The sequence below is a fragment of the Poecile atricapillus genome, chromosome 32 (assembly GCF_030490865.1).
Source record: "Poecile atricapillus isolate bPoeAtr1 chromosome 32, bPoeAtr1.hap1, whole genome shotgun sequence".
Classification (NCBI taxonomy): Eukaryota; Metazoa; Chordata; class Aves; order Passeriformes; family Paridae; genus Poecile; species Poecile atricapillus.
In genome coordinates, this window is record NC_081280.1 from 1,719,361 (window position 1) to 1,735,178 (window position 15,818).

At 50.6% G+C, this 15,818-nt stretch overlaps 2 protein-coding genes across 4 annotated transcripts in view; both read right to left on the bottom strand.

Moving 5' to 3' along the window:
- The window catches only part of LOC131590198 (olfactory receptor 14C36-like), a 595,201-nt gene that overhangs the window by 456,640 nt on the left and 122,743 nt on the right, over window positions 1–15,818 (bottom strand). The gene's annotated exons all lie outside the window — the stretch shown is intronic.
- LOC131590196 (olfactory receptor 14J1-like) lies at window positions 2,168–15,359 on the bottom strand. 3 transcript variants are annotated; one of them, XM_058860108.1, is made up of 2 exons: window positions 15,267–15,359; window positions 2,168–3,472 (listed from the first exon to the last, which is right to left on the bottom strand). In XM_058860108.1, exon 2 carries the CDS (start codon window positions 3,447–3,449, stop codon window positions 2,517–2,519), a length of 933 nt encoding a protein of 310 aa, XP_058716091.1. In that variant the 5' UTR covers window positions 3,450–3,472; window positions 15,267–15,359; the 3' UTR covers window positions 2,168–2,516. The 3 variants fall into 3 exon arrangements, with proteins under 3 accessions (XP_058716091.1, XP_058716088.1, XP_058716090.1); XM_058860105.1 differs by lacking the exon at window positions 15,267–15,359 and adding an exon at window positions 12,773–12,967; XM_058860107.1 differs by lacking the exon at window positions 15,267–15,359 and adding an exon at window positions 4,689–4,776.

Sequence of the window (15,818 nt, forward strand, 5' to 3'; positions counted from 1 at the left end):
CTCTTGGCAGAGGGCCAAGCACCCAGCCCTTTTAACCCTTTGCTTTATTGTCTTTGTCTCCTTCTGACTTTCTTATGAAACCTTTCAAAATTAACCAGGAATGTGAATGTCGTTTTTCACAGGTGTCCAGATGGGAAATTTGGACTGAAAAAGAAGAATTTGTCTGGAAAAGGAACAGTCTGGGCCAAAATTTGAGGTCTGAGCAACAAAAGGGGCAGTTTAGATGCAAAAACGAGGGTTTGGATTAAAACAATGGGAGACTGATGCTAAAAGGTCAACCCAGGTGAACCAACGGCAGCCAGGGGGAAATCTGGGGCAAAAAGGGGAGATTTAGGATGAAAAAGGGGATTTGGGGCCAGAATAAAAGGGAGTTTGTGTCCAAAAGTGTGAATTTTGGGCCCCAAAAATAGGAATTTGGGTCCTCAGGTGGAAAGTTTGTACCTGAACTGAGGACTTTTGGGACAGGAAGAGAGAATTTGGGCCTAAAATTGGGGAATTTGGGCACTCAGGTAGGGTATTTGGACTGAAAAAGAAGAATTTGGGGCCAAAAATGGGGACTTGGGTCCAAATAAAGGGGAATTTGTGTGCCCAGATGGGAAATTTGAAGCCAGAAGGGGGAATTTGCCTCCCAAAATGGACAGTTTGGCCCAAAACTGGGGGTTTGAGCCACAAAAAGTGTTTGTTTAGACCCAAAAAGGAGATTTTGTTTTAAAAATATATTAAAGTCTGATTCTAAAAGGTCAACTCCGGTGAGCCAATGGCAGCCAGGGGGGAAATTTGTGGCAAAAAGCGGAGATTTGGGATGAAAATGGGATTTTGGGCCCAGAAAAAAGGGGGAAATCAGGTCCAAAAGTGAGAATTTGGGCTCAAAAGTGGGAATTTGGGGCCAAAAAAGAATATTTTCGGCACTCAAGTGGGACATTTGGACCCAAAAAGGAGAATTTGAGCACTCAGGTGGAAAATTTGGATGACAAAAGGGGACTGGGTACAAAAACCAGAAATTTGGACCAAAAAAAAGGGAATTTGGGTGCCCCGATGGGAAATGTGGACTCAGAAGGGGGAATTTGGCTCCCAAATGGAACAGTTTGGCCCAAAACTGGGGGTTTGAACAACAAAAAGTGGCAATTTGGACCTTAAAGTGAGAGTTTGGATTAAAACAAAGGGGAGTCTCCTGCCTAAAAGGGGAGTTAGGCAAAAAATAAAAGAACAGTTTGGTCCCAAAAGAGGGATTTGGAGCCAAAAAGGTTCATTTTGTGTCTAAGAAAAAGGGAATTTGGGGCCAAAATGGGGAGTAATGAAACCAGGAGCTTGTCATTAACTGATGTTAATGAAAGTGAGGACATGATTCTAACTTGGATCAGCCCCACGCTGGATTTGGGGCTGAGCCCAGGAGCCTCAGGCACTGAGAGAAGGGTGAAGAAGCTGCTCCAGGAGTCCAAAGGCAAAGTCCAAGTCCCTTGGAGCATCAGTGGCCCCAGTGAGGGCAGGGAGTGGCAAAGGCTCCCCAGGGAGTGGGGAGAGCAGATCCTGGAGGCCAGGACTGCAGGGAGCCAAAGGCTGTGAGCAGGAACTGCAATGCTGAGCAAGCCCTGGCTGGCTGGAGGCAGCAGAAAGGCCAAGCCCTGAGCCCAGGCCTGGCACAGCAGGGCCTGTCCCTCACAGGGGGCTCGGGGCTGTTTGTGGGGCAGGGGGATGTGAGGGGCAGCAAGGACAAATGCCATCAACCTGTGGGACCCTGCAGATCCTCATGGAACCAAGGGCCAGCGGGAGCCAGCAGGGCCTGACGGAAACAAGAGGCCACTGGGAGCCTGCGGGGCTGCAACAGCCACAACACTCCAATGATGGCGGCAACCAAAGGCTCCTTGACTTGCCTTTGGTGCACGGGACAAACCCCCAGCAGATATTCTCAAGGGACACTGAGGCAAAGAATATTCTTAGTTGCAAGGGACCCCCAAGGACCAGCAATTCCAGCTGTCAAGTGAATGGCCCACACAGGCATTGAAGCCACAGCCTCGCTGATATCAGCACCATGCTCTGACCAACGGAGCTCAGAGGTGAAAACCACACAGAATTTTACTGGCAAAGTACAGAGAACCAAGGAACTTGGGAAAAGCATTTAATACAACATCCAGCTGAACATAAAACACTTTCCACAGCAGTGACTGCATTAAGTTAGCCCATTTAACCTGCAAACCTTTAACCCTTGAGGTGTTAAGGTACCCAAAATCATTCACTGCAGAGCCAGAGAAGCACTGAGGAATGATCCTGGACACACAGGTCAGGGCAGGCACTTGTTTTTATTTAAATGCACAGGGAACAGACCTCTTGCAGGTCTTTGTGTTTCAAAAGAAAGGTAGATATTCATGTAGAAATACAAAAACTAATACTACAGTATTTGTAAAACACACAACAACAGTAGAAAAAATTACCGATGAATAAATGCACAAACAGGGAATAATAAGGCAGAGATTACAAAGAGTTACATTCAAAAGGCTCTGCAGCAGAAAAGAGAGAGTTTAATACTTGTGAAAATACAGAGTCATCAATTTTCTCAGGGCAGCCTTGAGCTCCTGGTTCCTCAGGCTGTAGATGAGGGGGTTCAGGGCTGGAGACACCACCGAGTACAGAACTGACACTGCCAGATCCAGGGATGGGGAGGAGATGGAGGGGGGCTTCAGGTTGGCAAAAATGCCAGTGCTGAGGAACAGGGAGAGCACGGCCAGGTGAGGGAGGCAGGTGGAAAAGGCTTTGTGCCGTCCCTGCTCAGAGGGGATCCTCAGCACAGCCCTGAAGATCTGCACATAGGAGAAAACAATGAACACAAAACAGCCAATATAGAGAAAAGCACTTAGGAAAATGAGCCCGAGTTCCCTGAGGTAGGATTTGGAGCAGGAGAGCTTGAGGATGTGTGGGATTTCACAGAAGAACTGGCCCAGGGCATTGCCCTGGCACAGGGGCAGGGAAAATGTATTGGCTGTATGCAGCAGAGCATTGAGAAAGGCACTGGCCCAGGCAGCTGCTGCCATGTGGGCACAAGCTCTGCTGCCCAGGAGGGTCCCGTAGTGCAGGGGTTTGCAGATGGACACGTAGCGGTCGTAGCACATGATGGTCAGCAGGAAATACTCTGCTGAGATGAAAAAGACAAACAGACACACTTGTGCAGCACATCCTGAGTAGGAGATGGTCCTGGTGTCCCAGAGGGAATTGTGCATGGCTTTGGGCACAGTGGTGCAGATGCAGCCCAGGTCAGTGAGGGCCAGGTTGAGCAGGAAGAAGAACATGGGGCTGTGCAGGTGGTGGCTGCAGGCTATGGCACTGATGATGAGGGTGTTGCCCAGGAGGGCAGCCAGGGAGATGCCCAGGAAGAGGCAGAAGTGCAGGAGCTGCAGCTGCCGCGTGTCTGCCAGTGCCAGCAGGAGGAAGTAGCTGAAGGAGCTGCTGTTGGACATTTCTTCACTCTGGACATGGTGGACTGTTGAAAGAAGACATTGAAAAGCTGGGACAAATTTCCTTGAGTCAATTCTATGCTATTTTCTTACAAATTTACTTAAAATTACTTCTCTTTCTTTGGGTAATTTCTTTCAGCTCTTTTTAATATTTTTGAGCTGGAGTTTTCTCCTAAGTTACTGATCCTCTCTATGAAGGGGCAGAAATCCTCTTTCAGCATTGCTCTCAGCCTGAGCACTGGGGAGCCCAGAGGGAAATCAGGGCTCCCTGTGCCCCAGGGCACTCAGACCTGCTGGTCTCACACAGGAGCCCTTTGTTCATTACACCTCCCTGTGTTTCAGGGTGGCTAAACATAAAACATGCTTGAAAAATAATGCAGCCTTTTCAAAAGCTCCAATTTCAAAATAATTTTCCCTAGACATCTTTTTGTCTCTGTGCAGCTGGACAGGGAGGGATACCCAGGGCTGGGCTGGCTCTCTGCCTGGAGTTGTGCCTATTGGGAGCTGTTTCTCTCTATCCAAGCCTTGTCCCTGCCAGTGCTCCCGAGCCCAGCCCAGCCCTGGGGGCTCAGCTCTGCCCTGCACACCCCTCCCAGCACAGGCACTGCCCAGGGCCATCTCCCTGCCAGCAGGGCCTTAAGGGCAGCTCAGACAAACAGAGATGCTGCAAGCCAAGGTGCTGCTGCTGCTGGCTGTGGCTGGAGGAGGCTGAGGAGGCACTTTGGGAGGGAGAGCTGAGGCAGCTCTGCTGATGCCCAGGGTGACAGTGCAGGAGTCTCAGTGACACAGACAAAGCTGACAGCTCCTTGCCCTTTCCTTTAGGAGAAAGCCGAGAGCAGCCCTGGCCATGCAGCACCATCTCCACAGCAGGAGGAATCTGCCCTGATGGGGGTCGCTCCTTCCCCCTCCAACTTCTCCCCACCGCCCACGGGGAGCTCCCAGGCAGGCTGAGAGCTGCCCCTGGCAGGTGGCAGATGCCCTGGGCTGGCAAAGAGCCCTCAGGGCTGCAGGAGCTGCTCTGCAGGACAGCCCTGGGCAGCTCTGGCTGCAGCCCCAGCTTCAGCCCCTGCAGCCGTCCCTGGCAGCAGGAGCCGTCCTGCCCTGTCCCTCTGAGGGTGCCCAGGGCAGCCCCGCTCTGCAGCACATCCTCCCCAAACCACAAACGGCAGCAGAGCCATCCCTACAGTCATGTCAGTGCTGTCATGGGGCAGCTTTAGGAGATCCCCACAGCCAGAGACTTACTGTGCCAGCAGTTGGGAGCATTTCTCCATGAAGAAGCTCAGACTTGTCCTTCCAGTTGCTTTAAGGCACCCAGGTAGCTGCAGGCAGTGCCCTCAGCCCTCCTGGGCTGGGAGAAAAGCTGCTCATCAGGAGAAATGTCTTTTTGAAGCTCTTCTTGGTTGCCAGGAGCTGCCTCTGTGCCAGGAGCTCGGCCCAGCTCAGCAACAGCTCCAGGATTTTAATGACCCTCTCAGGGCTTTGGTATTGTTTCCACCAGACTCAGTCCCTGAGAGAGTGTTCAAAAAACTTCTCAAGAACTACAAGTTAAATTGGCACTCCAATTTAAAGTTTCAGTTCACAGTTTCTTGAAGTTTTAATGGGTCCCACTGAGGGACACGACTGGGAAAGTGTCCCCAGGTTCCAGGGAGAGCAGAACACTGCAGGCACTGATGACAGGTGGGGACAAGCAAGGGAAAGGTGTCTGTGGTGCTGAGCAAAGCTGGATGTGTTTCAGGAGTGCCAAGGGCCAAGGGCTGAGCCCCAGCCCCTGGCAAGGCAGATGCTGTCCCTCCCTCATTGCTCAGGGCTCTTCCCGGGCCACTGGCATGTGGGGATGTGCAATGCCAAGGGCAGCACCATGGGGCGGCCCCTGCCAGGCTGCTGAGCAGGGACAAGGAGGCAATGAGGCCCCAGGGCTGCCAGGGTCACTTGTCTCCTCCTCATGGCTCAGGCCCAGGGCCAGCAGCCATGGCCAAAGGGCTGCACAAGTTGCCTCTGGCAGGGCCTTGCAGCTGCTGCCCATCCCTGTGCCCTCTCCAGCCCAGGCTGCCCTACGGTGTCCATGCCCTGCGCCTCTGGCCCTGCAGGCTGTCGTCATCCCCCGGCTGCCCCAGCTCGCTGGGCCCTTCCTTTGCTGACAGCTCTGCGTCCTGCCTGCCTCTGCCTGGCCACACAAAGCCTTGGGCTGCTCCACACTCCTTCTGGGGGACGTGTTGCACCACAGCCCTGTCCTGGGAAACAAATTCATCTCTTCTTGGGTCCTGTCTAGATCTCCCCAGGTGATCTGGGTGACATTAGTTCTTTCTCAGGCTGTTTCATATAATCAAGAAGAGATCCACCATCTCTGAAGCCACCCTTCAAGCCCTCTCAGGCTACTCCAGCCCTCAGTCTTCACACCACTGAGCCCAGGGCCCTCAATCTCTATGGGTCATGTGCTTGAGGCCTCCTGATCTGATCTTGTGAGATTTTTGTGTCCTTTCAAGGTCTTTTCAGATTGAAACATTGTGGTCATGGTCCAAGAAAAATTGAAATCTTTTGCAGGCCTGTAGTGGCAGAGGAAGGGTCATAGCCTTTAAAATGGTCAAGGATAAATTCAGATTTGATAGAAGAAATATTTTATGATGAGGTTGACAAGATGGAAACAGGTTGTCCATGGGAGTGGATGTCCCATCCCAAGAAGTGTTCCAGGTCAGGAGCTTTGACCATCTGTTCCAGTGGTCGCTGTGCCTTCCCACAGCAAGGGGGCTGCAGTAGATGATATTTTAGGGCCACTACAATTTATAAAACAAATGATAAAAAATTACTTCAAGCAAAGTTCTGCCACCTCCTCATTAAAGACTCCCCAAGGGGCTCAGTGGTGGAGCTTTCCTGCATGACCTTGCCAGCTGAGCATGGGGGGCTCTGCCTCAGGGTCTGAGATTCATGATGGAAATCCACAAAGGGCATTTGGGGAATGTGCAAGATTTCCCATGGGATGTCTAAGAAAGGAGCCCAGGAAGGGAAAGGCTGGGCAATTGTCATGATTCGCAAGGTGGGATTCGTGATGTGGTTCTTTTATTCGGTCTTAGAGTACAAAAGATTATCAGCAAACCAAGGACTTAAACAGCAAAACACACTTTATTGAGTGCTCATCAACACTAATATGTGATAGAGGGAAAAGAGGAGAAAGCAAAGCATAAGGAAAAGAGAGTAAGGGGATTATAGCTACCAACGTCAAAGTCTGCTCAGCCATCAAACGATGCAGAGTCTTCTGTCCGTTGGGGAGATCTCAAAGAAAGGTAAATTTTGGGTGTGATTTTATAGTCTTTTACAAAGCGAGGGGCACAGGGCCAAAACCAGAGGAGATTGATGATCATTGTGATGAATTCCATTGCACCAGGGGCAGGTGTAGGGTACAGAGCAAACCACGTCTTGCAAGTCATTGCTCACCAGCAGGAACGAGGGCAGTGTACCGTGTAACCACCTGCAAACAATCACTTAGCACAAATTGACCTCAGCTAGGCCCAAACCCCTAAACCAAGTCCCTTGTGATATTCAGGGTCTCAGTCTCTGTCCTGGAGACGGTTGAGAGACAGATGAGGGAATCTTCAGACCATCTCTTACAAGGATCAAGGTGTTTTGCTGAAAGTTGATGGTCAGTGCCCATCCCTGGCCATGGCTTACAGCTGATGCCCACAGGCTGTGGCATTTTCCTAAAGCCTCCATTGCCAAGAAGCCTGTGGGACAAGGGAGCTCCCTCTGCTCTGGGTACCGAGGGAACTCCAAGTGCCAGGTACTGGAGTGGGGAGCAGAAATCATCAGGGCCTGTGTCCTTTGGGGGCCCAGGCACTGGTGAGACTGGTGTGTGAGCACACTGCACTGGTGTGTGTGGGGCTCGCTGTAACCACCAGGGAACATCAAACAGAGCAAGCAGCGAGCAGCAGAGGCCTGGGAGCCGCTGTGTGAGATCAGCTCCTGCAGGGATCCACATGGTCTGGGTGTCTGTGCAGCTCTGCATCTCCTCCTGCCACGGCAGAGCACACAAACAGCCCATCCCTGGGTCCCTTCTCCACTGACTGCGCTTTGGCCTGGCCTGGAAACCTCCGGAGGTCCCTCCCAGGAGGAGTCCCTGTGCATTTCCCTCCCCCATGGCTCTGCCCTTGCTGATCCAGCAGCTGTGGGGCAGCAGAGCTGGGGCACTGCAGGGACAGGGCTGCCTCTGACAGGGCTCTTGTGCTTTAGGAATGGTGCTCTCCAATTCACTACTCCCACTAAAAACATCACGTGTCTCCCCAGATTCATATTCCCACTGTTATAGGTACATATTATAATATTAGCTTTTCACAAGGATGAAGATGAATGCTCTATGTATCACGTCCCAATGGCTTTGCTGTAACAGTCGATAGAGGATGTTTGAACTGTCTGCTCAGTTGGGATAACTCCAGTGAACAGATGATGGGGACCCTGCTGCCATCAACACTCAGCGGCTGTGGAAAGAAGGAGCCAAGGCCCAAATTCAAAGGTGAGAAGAAGAGGATTAAAACCACAAGCAGGCATGCTGTAAAAAGGTGGACCCAAGGAGTGGCCATGCTAAACAGTTCCTGGGAAATGTAAAGTAGTTAATGGAAAAGTTTCAATATACCTTAATTCTATGAATACACATCAAATTGTGTTACACTATATTAGGACTGGTGAAAGCATGACAGGGACTCTCTTCTGGGCAGCACAAGAGAGCCAGTTTTATTATTCCAGATCTTCTTCTATAGACAGGTCTGAGAAGGTCCAAGAGGTAAAACTCTCATTGGTCATTAAACCAACACATCACCAGCACTGGACAATTAGGAACAACACCCCTTGACTGTTTCTTGCAAGGAAACAACAAAGATTCAAACAACACCTGCCAAGGTTGTTTTCCTTCCCCAAGGACTGTTTGGATTCCTCCTTATGATTTCTCAGGCCAGAGTGAGAACTTTGTGTGACTTTGTTTCACACAGGCTCAAGCGAATGCCTGAAGCCTAAAAATCTCTTCTTTGACCACTGTCAGTTCCCATCAAGTTGATGCAATAGAAATGGGATATAAAGGGTGTTTCCAGAACACCAGGGGTGCTCTTGGCAGGGCGCCAAGCACCCGGCCCTTTTAACCCTTTGCTTTATTGTCTTTGTCTCCTACTGACTGTTTTAGTAAACCTTTTAAAATTGACCAGGAAAGTGAACGTTGTCTTTCCCAGTGGTCCAGTTCTGTATAAAAGATTGCCCTCAAATGGCAGCTTTCAAGAAAAGGTTGATGTCCTAGGTTGATGTTTCCTATGCTGGTGACACTCTTTTAAACGCAGCCTGCTGCCCTGGCTCTCTGCTGCTGTTCCATGCACAGAGGTTGTTGTCTCTTACCCCTTCCCATGGGCAGGCCACTGTTCAGCCATCTCCAGGACAGAAGGGCCCCATCCCACGTCACTGGGACCTGGGAAGGCAAAACCCAGCACTCCAAATGTCCCCCCTCCTCCTTCTTCCCACACATTTGGCCCTGGCACTGGGGTTTGCTGCCGGTTGCCGCAGGAAAAGGAGACCCCTGTGACAGTTTGGGGCACGTGAAACCAAGGCAACCCTTGTTTCCTTGAAACACTGTGGGGCCTGATGGAACTGAGGCTCCATTGTGACACAGCAGGGCCGCCTGGAGCCAAGGCACTGCTGGGACACTGCAGATCCAAGGAGACCATTGTGACACTGAGGAAGCTCATGAGACCAAGGCTCCATCGTGACACCTCAGCAGCAAGGAGACCATTGCTGAGAGCACGGAACCTCACACAACCAAAAACACCATTCTGACACCGTGGGGCCCCAAGGAATCAAATATCCACTGTGGAACCTCATGGAACCAAAAGTCCATTGTGACAGAGCGAGGCCTCGTGGAACCAAGCAGTCCAAAGGTCCAGAACATTCCTTGCAGGGTTCTGCCCTAGGGCACGGGAACCTCATTGGTGGCACCTTGGGCTTGGCACACACTTGACGAGTATGTCTGTTCTCAGCAGGAAAACTTTGGAGCTTTCCATGGCTTCAAAGGAAAGGAAAAGGAGAAAACCCCTCTTTACCTGAGTGCAGCCAGTTCTCTGTGGGAGTTGGGCAGTCAGAGTTAAGAATTGGTTGAAGGCTGTGGGAAACATCAAGTGAGGTTCTGGCAAAGAGAACAGGATTGTGGGTGGAGTTATGTTAATCTGTTAGTTCTGTATAAGGTTATGTTTGGAGTTCTTGTTAACGATTGGAGAAGTATGTTTGACATATATGGTGGTGTTTGTGGCTCTCCTTCATGACTGGTTACTTGTGTAATATATATATATATATATATAGTGATTTTTGACCCATTGCCCTGTCTCCTGAGGTTGACCCCCTACCGTGTACGACTTCCACCCTTTGTTATTTTATCTGTTATTAAAGTTCTTTATTTTCAGGCAGCCCAGTCACGCCCGTCCTTATTCTTTGCCACGGAACTCCCAGCTGGTCCGGTCCTGAGGTCACCAACGCTGCATTGCAACAGTTCTGCAAGCAAAGCAGGTCCCAGGGTGTCCTGATGGGACACTTGTGGTTGGGTTCTTTTTCCCCCTCAGACTTAAACTGATGAGAGCTGGTTTTCTCTTGTTGGGACTTGGTTGTTTATTCTTCTCTACATTACACGGATACAGGCTACAAGGAGCTACGTGCACTAAGATAGAAAGGTGCAAAATGGCTAACAAAGAACTTCTTCAAGGTTTTTTATATGTCCATTTACCCAATTAACAAACGCCAAGTAAATTATTTTCCTTAGTGACCCAATGACCCAACACCTGTGTGCTGCACTGCGGCACTTTTTATCCAATCACTGCTACCCAAAAACCTCTAGAAGAAGAAGAAGAAGAAAAATGAAGAAGAGACAACACCCTAGATCCTCCATCTTGTCTTTTGTTTTCTAAACTAGTTTAAACCTTAAACTTTTTCACCCAGTGACTTAAGAAAACTCAATAATTTACACACTCATACTCTCAGTTTTTCTATTTAACAGTTGTTTTCATGGTGTTATATGACATTCAGTGCTTTCTTGGATGTCAGAGCCAGGAATCAGAGATAAGGGCACACACTCTGTGTCTCTGACTCCAGCACCAGGTGAGGGAGGACAGACAGGATGGAGAATGTGGAGCAAGGTTCCCCACTCTGGGTCACACCTCAAGGCACAGCTTCTCTGAGCAGGCCAGGCCTCCTGAGGAGAGACCCTGGGTCAATATCAATTCCAAATGTTGCTGTCACCTCTTCTCCAATGACAGAAGTGATAAAAGCATCCAAAGTCACTCTTTAAAATAGGAATGTGCATTTCTCAGACTGTCTTAGAAGCTCTGTGAAATATTTCTCCACAGCTGCAGTAGGAAACCTTCCTGATGAACTGCCCTGGAGCAGAGGGAAATGCAGGCAGAGCCAGGCTTTGTCAGGACTTGCTGGAGCCCAGTGAGCCCCGGGGTGCATTTGATGCTGAGCCCTTGAACCCCAGAGCCTGAGAGGAGATTGCACAAACTTTTCCAGGAGTCCAAGTCAGAAGAAAACCCCAAGTGTCTCCAAGCATTAATGGGTCCCACTGGGGTCCAGCCCCAGCACAGGCTCCTCATGGGCTCCTTGGAGGAGAGAATTGGAGGCCTTGATTGCCCAGAAACCTCTCAGAGTCCCAGTGTGGGAACAAGAAAGGAAAGTACCTTAAAGAACTGAAACACCCAGAGGCATTGATGAGCTCCACGGAGTGTTGTTACTGACAAAGGCTCTCAAGAGACTAATTAAAGCAGATAATTGGAGGCCATGAGTGCACAAACCTCTCAGAGACTGCAAGGCAAGAGCAGAGCCCCAAGTCCTTTGAAAAAGCTGCAGTCCCTGGGAGCACTGAGGAGCCCCCCAGGGCCATTCCTGGCCAAGGCTCCCCAGGGACTCGTCCCAGCAGATCCCTGAGGCCCCTGGGATGTGGGGGGATGCTGAGGGCAGGACAAGGGGGTGACAGTGGCCAGCCTTGCTGGGGCTGTGCCAGGAGGCCCCAGGGCCTCAGGACCAGGTGTCTCCTCACAGCCCTTGCTGGCACAGACCCTGCTGTGGCCCAGGGCACCAAGACTTGGCTTCTCTTTGTCCCCACCTGTCATCTCTGCCTCCCATTTCCTGCTCTAACTGGAACCTGGGGACACTTTCTCAGCCGTGTCCCTCAGTGGGACCCATGAATGGCATCAGGAACTTTGGAGTTTGATTATGACTGAATTCTCCAGAGGTTTCATCACAAACCGTGGCTCTGCCTTGATTTCCCTCTGCTCCAGTGCAGCTCATCAGGAAGGTTTGCAACTCCAGTTATGGAGAATGGGTTTGGGTGCCACGGCAACTGGGAGAAGTTCAAGTTTCCTTGGAAACACTGGGGAGGGCTGGAACATACTGGGGAACACTGGGAATGCTGTGGGAGACACTGAGACATACTGGGAGTGATACTGGGGAGGGCTGGGACAAGCTGGGAACATGAGGAATGCTGAGGGGGGAATCTGGGTGGGTTGGGATGGACTGTGGGGGTACACTGAGACATACTGGGACAGACCAGGACATACTGGGAGTGATACTGGGGGATACTGGGACAAACTGGGGACACTGGGAACACTGTGGGGAAAACTGGGGGACACAGGGGTGTCGTATGGATGACACTGGGGGCAACTGGAAGGGAATGGGAATGAACTCAGGTGTATTGGGAGGGACTGGGCTCTACTGGGAGGGTCTGGAGGAGCACTGGGGTTGCACTGGGCTGTACTGAGGATGAACTGCGCTGTACTGGGAAGGTCTGGAGGAGCAGTGGGGTTGTACTGGGCTGTACTGGGGATGAACCGAGCTGTACTGGGAGGAACTGGAAGAGATGAATGTGATGTTCCCGCCTCTGCCATCACCTATTGGCCAAAGCTCCCGCCAATCACCGCCCTCAGCCAATCACCGCCCGGCATCAGGGACTCGGGGCGGGGCCAACAGTCGGCACCAATTTTCCTTTTTGCCTCTCACTCCCGTCATGCCCCGCGGCCCGATAGAGCCCCATTGCAGCCGGGACTACAACGCCCGTCATGCCCCGCGCTCCACAGAACCCCGGGGTCGCCCCCATCTGTCCCGTAAGTGTCCCCCAGACCCTCCAGGATCCCTGAGTGCCCCCAGCGCCCATTCGGGACCCCCAAAGCGTCCCCGGATCCCCTGAATGCTCCCGACCCCACAGATGCCCGTTGCAGCCACTTCTGGGAATTCATCTCCTGTCATTCCCCGCGGCCGCTGAGCCCCTCAGAACAGAGTTCCGAGACTAAAATTACTGCCGTGACCCTCTCCCAAAATACCTGCCATGCGCCGCGCCGTAAAGAGCCCGCTTAGAGCTCTCCAGGCTCCCCCCAATTGCTCCCGAGCCGTACACGTTCCCCCCGAGCTCCTCCAGCCACGGCTCGGACACAAAAGTGTCCCCCAAGTGTCTTCCCGGAGCCCCATGGGCCCCTTCGAGCCACTTCCGGGACTACAGCTCCCATCATGCTCCGCGGCGCACATAGAGCGCCATTCCAGCCGTGACTCCATCTCCCGTCATGCTCCGCGCCTCACCGAGAGCCATTGGCGCTGTGCCTGTAACTCCCGTGATGCTCCGCGGTGCCATTACACCCTATGATACCCGCGCCTACAACTCCCATCATCCCCCGCGGCCCAGAGAGCTCCTTTAGAGTCCCCCAAGTGCCCGCCCGGACCCCGAAGCGCCCCCAGATTCCCCTCCCTGACCTCCAAGTGCCCCCCTGGACCCCCAGGTGCTGCCCCGGACCCCGAATCGTCCCACAGAATCCCTAAGTGCCCTCCCTGTGCTCACCCGGCTCCCCCAAGCGTCCTCCAGACCCTGAAGTTCTCTCTGAATTCCCTCCCCTGACCCAAAACTGCCCCAAATGTGCCCCAGAAATGTCTCCACTGAGCGCAGAGTGGCCCCTTTTACCCTCAAGAAATGGTAAAAAAGATGACAAAAGAGCTAAAAAATAGGACTAATTAGCATAAAGAGGGAGAAATATTGGTCAATTAATTAATGAAGGGAATTGTGTTACTTAGAACCAATGAGCAATAATTGTTCTAGTTGCTAAAAGTTTATCAATTATTTTATGGAAATATAAAATTAGGTAATGAAAATGCAGAATAATATGATTATAAAAATATAATTTTATTAAATAATAATATTTCAATTATATAGAAAAAGAATAAATGTTTTCAATGTTTTAGGATGTCAGTCCCAGGTGGGCGATGTCAGACATGCTGAGGCTCGGGGTGAGGAGCAGCTTGTCCAAACAGGGGCAGCCCACAAGGGGCTCATTCTCCTCTGTGCCCAGACCTCCTAAGGAGACATTCAGCATCAAGATCACCTGGGGAATGCTTCTGCCACCTCTTCTCTGAACTGTAAATTTTTAAAAATATGCCATTGATTAAAAAAAAAAAATTAAAAAATGTGGTGGATTTTCAAATCTTCCTCCTTAACAGAACCCCAAACTGACTCCAAGCAGCTGCACAAGCTTTGCCTTGAACACAATGGAAGGAAGAGAAAGAGTCCCCGAGGCTTTCTGTATTTTAATGAACCCCAGGGTGGATTTGGGGCTGAGCCCAGGACCCTCAGGCACTGAGGGAAGGGTGAAGGAGCTGCTCAAGGAGCAGAAACAAAACTCCAAGTCCCTTGGAGCATCCCTGGGCCCCACTGACTGCTGGCTCCTGGCACACAGAGCCATGGCATTGTTGTAAATGAAATTAGAATTTTGACAACTAGGTCCTTTGGGTTAATGGCAGTTTAAATAAAAATGAATACAATTTAGTAAATTGTATAGTAATTTGGTATAAAAGAATACAGTTTAGTAGAAGAATACAATTTAGCAAAAAAATTACAAATATATATATAATCTGCCAGTAATTAAATATGATTAAAGCATAAGCAAAACCAAGTGGGAGGGTTTTTTCCCCCAACTCACGTACAAAACTGACTGGGGTACGGAGGCTTCCCACCCTGCCTCACGTACAAAACAAAGCACTTCAAGCTAAACTTGTATACTCTATGCTTATACATATTCATTAATGTTTGCCATAAGTTTCCTCCCATTTCTGATTTTTCTGATTTTACGTCACTATTCTTCATGGCACATGCTCCACTTGTTGTTAGGGGGTCTTCAGTCTTCTTTTTGGGGTCTTTTGGTGAAGGCTTCTCCTCTTCCTCATTGTCCTTTGGATAACCTTACAGGTTTGTGTGTGTGTACTACACGTTGTTATGTAAGTCTACTCATTAGTCTGATATTTACTGATTTTTAGGCCCAATGCCTAAAGTTGTTCTAATTTTGTCCATCTCAGGGCCGTTTTCATCCTGGGACATCACTTATCTTCCAAACTATATCCTGTACCTCAGTTTTAACAGGTAACATCTGTAAAGGGGTGCATCTGCATTGTAACACTGATTCTTTTGGTTGCTTCTAATAATAACTTTAATAACAGTTACAATTTAATTAGCGCAAATCAATTCCACTTATTACACCACCCTCCAGGGTACCCAAAATTTGAAAACAGGTCCCTCTCTGCTGTGCTGACAATTTCACTCCCATTTTCCTTGATGTTAAGCTGCCAGCACAACAAAAATCCACCCTCCCCTGCATCAAAAGAAACAACTTAACAAACTAAAGATAAAAGTTCCAGGGCCAGTCTTAGGGACAGGGTGCTTTCCACAGCCAACTATTGTGGCCTGTAGGTTTGTGGCCCCCCTCCAGCACCCCCAGGGAGCGATGCACCCTTCCCACAACTTGTGAGCACCCTCAGCCTAACTTGGGGTACACTCACCCTCCTTTGGTCCACTGGACAGGGGCTGCAGGGAAGTCCTCCTCAGGGAAGTGGCCCTCTGGAAGTTGAGGGGGCAAGGACGAGAGGGAGGTCTTTTGCATGGCATACTAGAGGATTTATTGCTCTGGGGAATCTTGGGGGCAAAAGAGTCAAAATGCGAGCATGCAACCGCTGAAATATGGAGGCGGTTCAAAGGGAGGGAACAAAGTATCAGCTAATCAGAGATATCCTGGGGAGGGTAAAAGGCAGGGTTCACAAAATCATCATCCAATTGGGGCCCAAAGCACCAAGGATCCACTGTGGCACTGTAGGGCCCAAAGAACCAAAGATCCATTGTGACTCCACGGAGTGTCATGGAACCGTGGAGACCATTGTGACACTCCAGGGCCTCATGGAACCATTCTGACACCAAGCTGGGTGGGAGTGTGGATGTGCTGGAGGGCAGGAGGGCTCTGCAGAGGGACCTGGACAGGCTGGATCCAGGGCCCAAAGCCAACAAGGTGAGGTTGAACAAGACCAAGTGCCGGCTCCTGCACTTTGGCCACAACAAGG

Excerpts from the sequence above, each read along its gene's own strand:
- LOC131590196 (XM_058860105.1), bottom strand. The coding sequence starts at position 12,917 with ATGGGGCTCCGGGAAGACACTTGGGGGACACTTTTGTGTCCGAGCCGT. Across the intron at positions 3,473-12,772 it reads TACGGCGCGGCGCATGGCAG|TCCACCATGTCCAGAGTGAA; the intron begins GTATTTTGGGAG and ends TTCTTTCAACAG.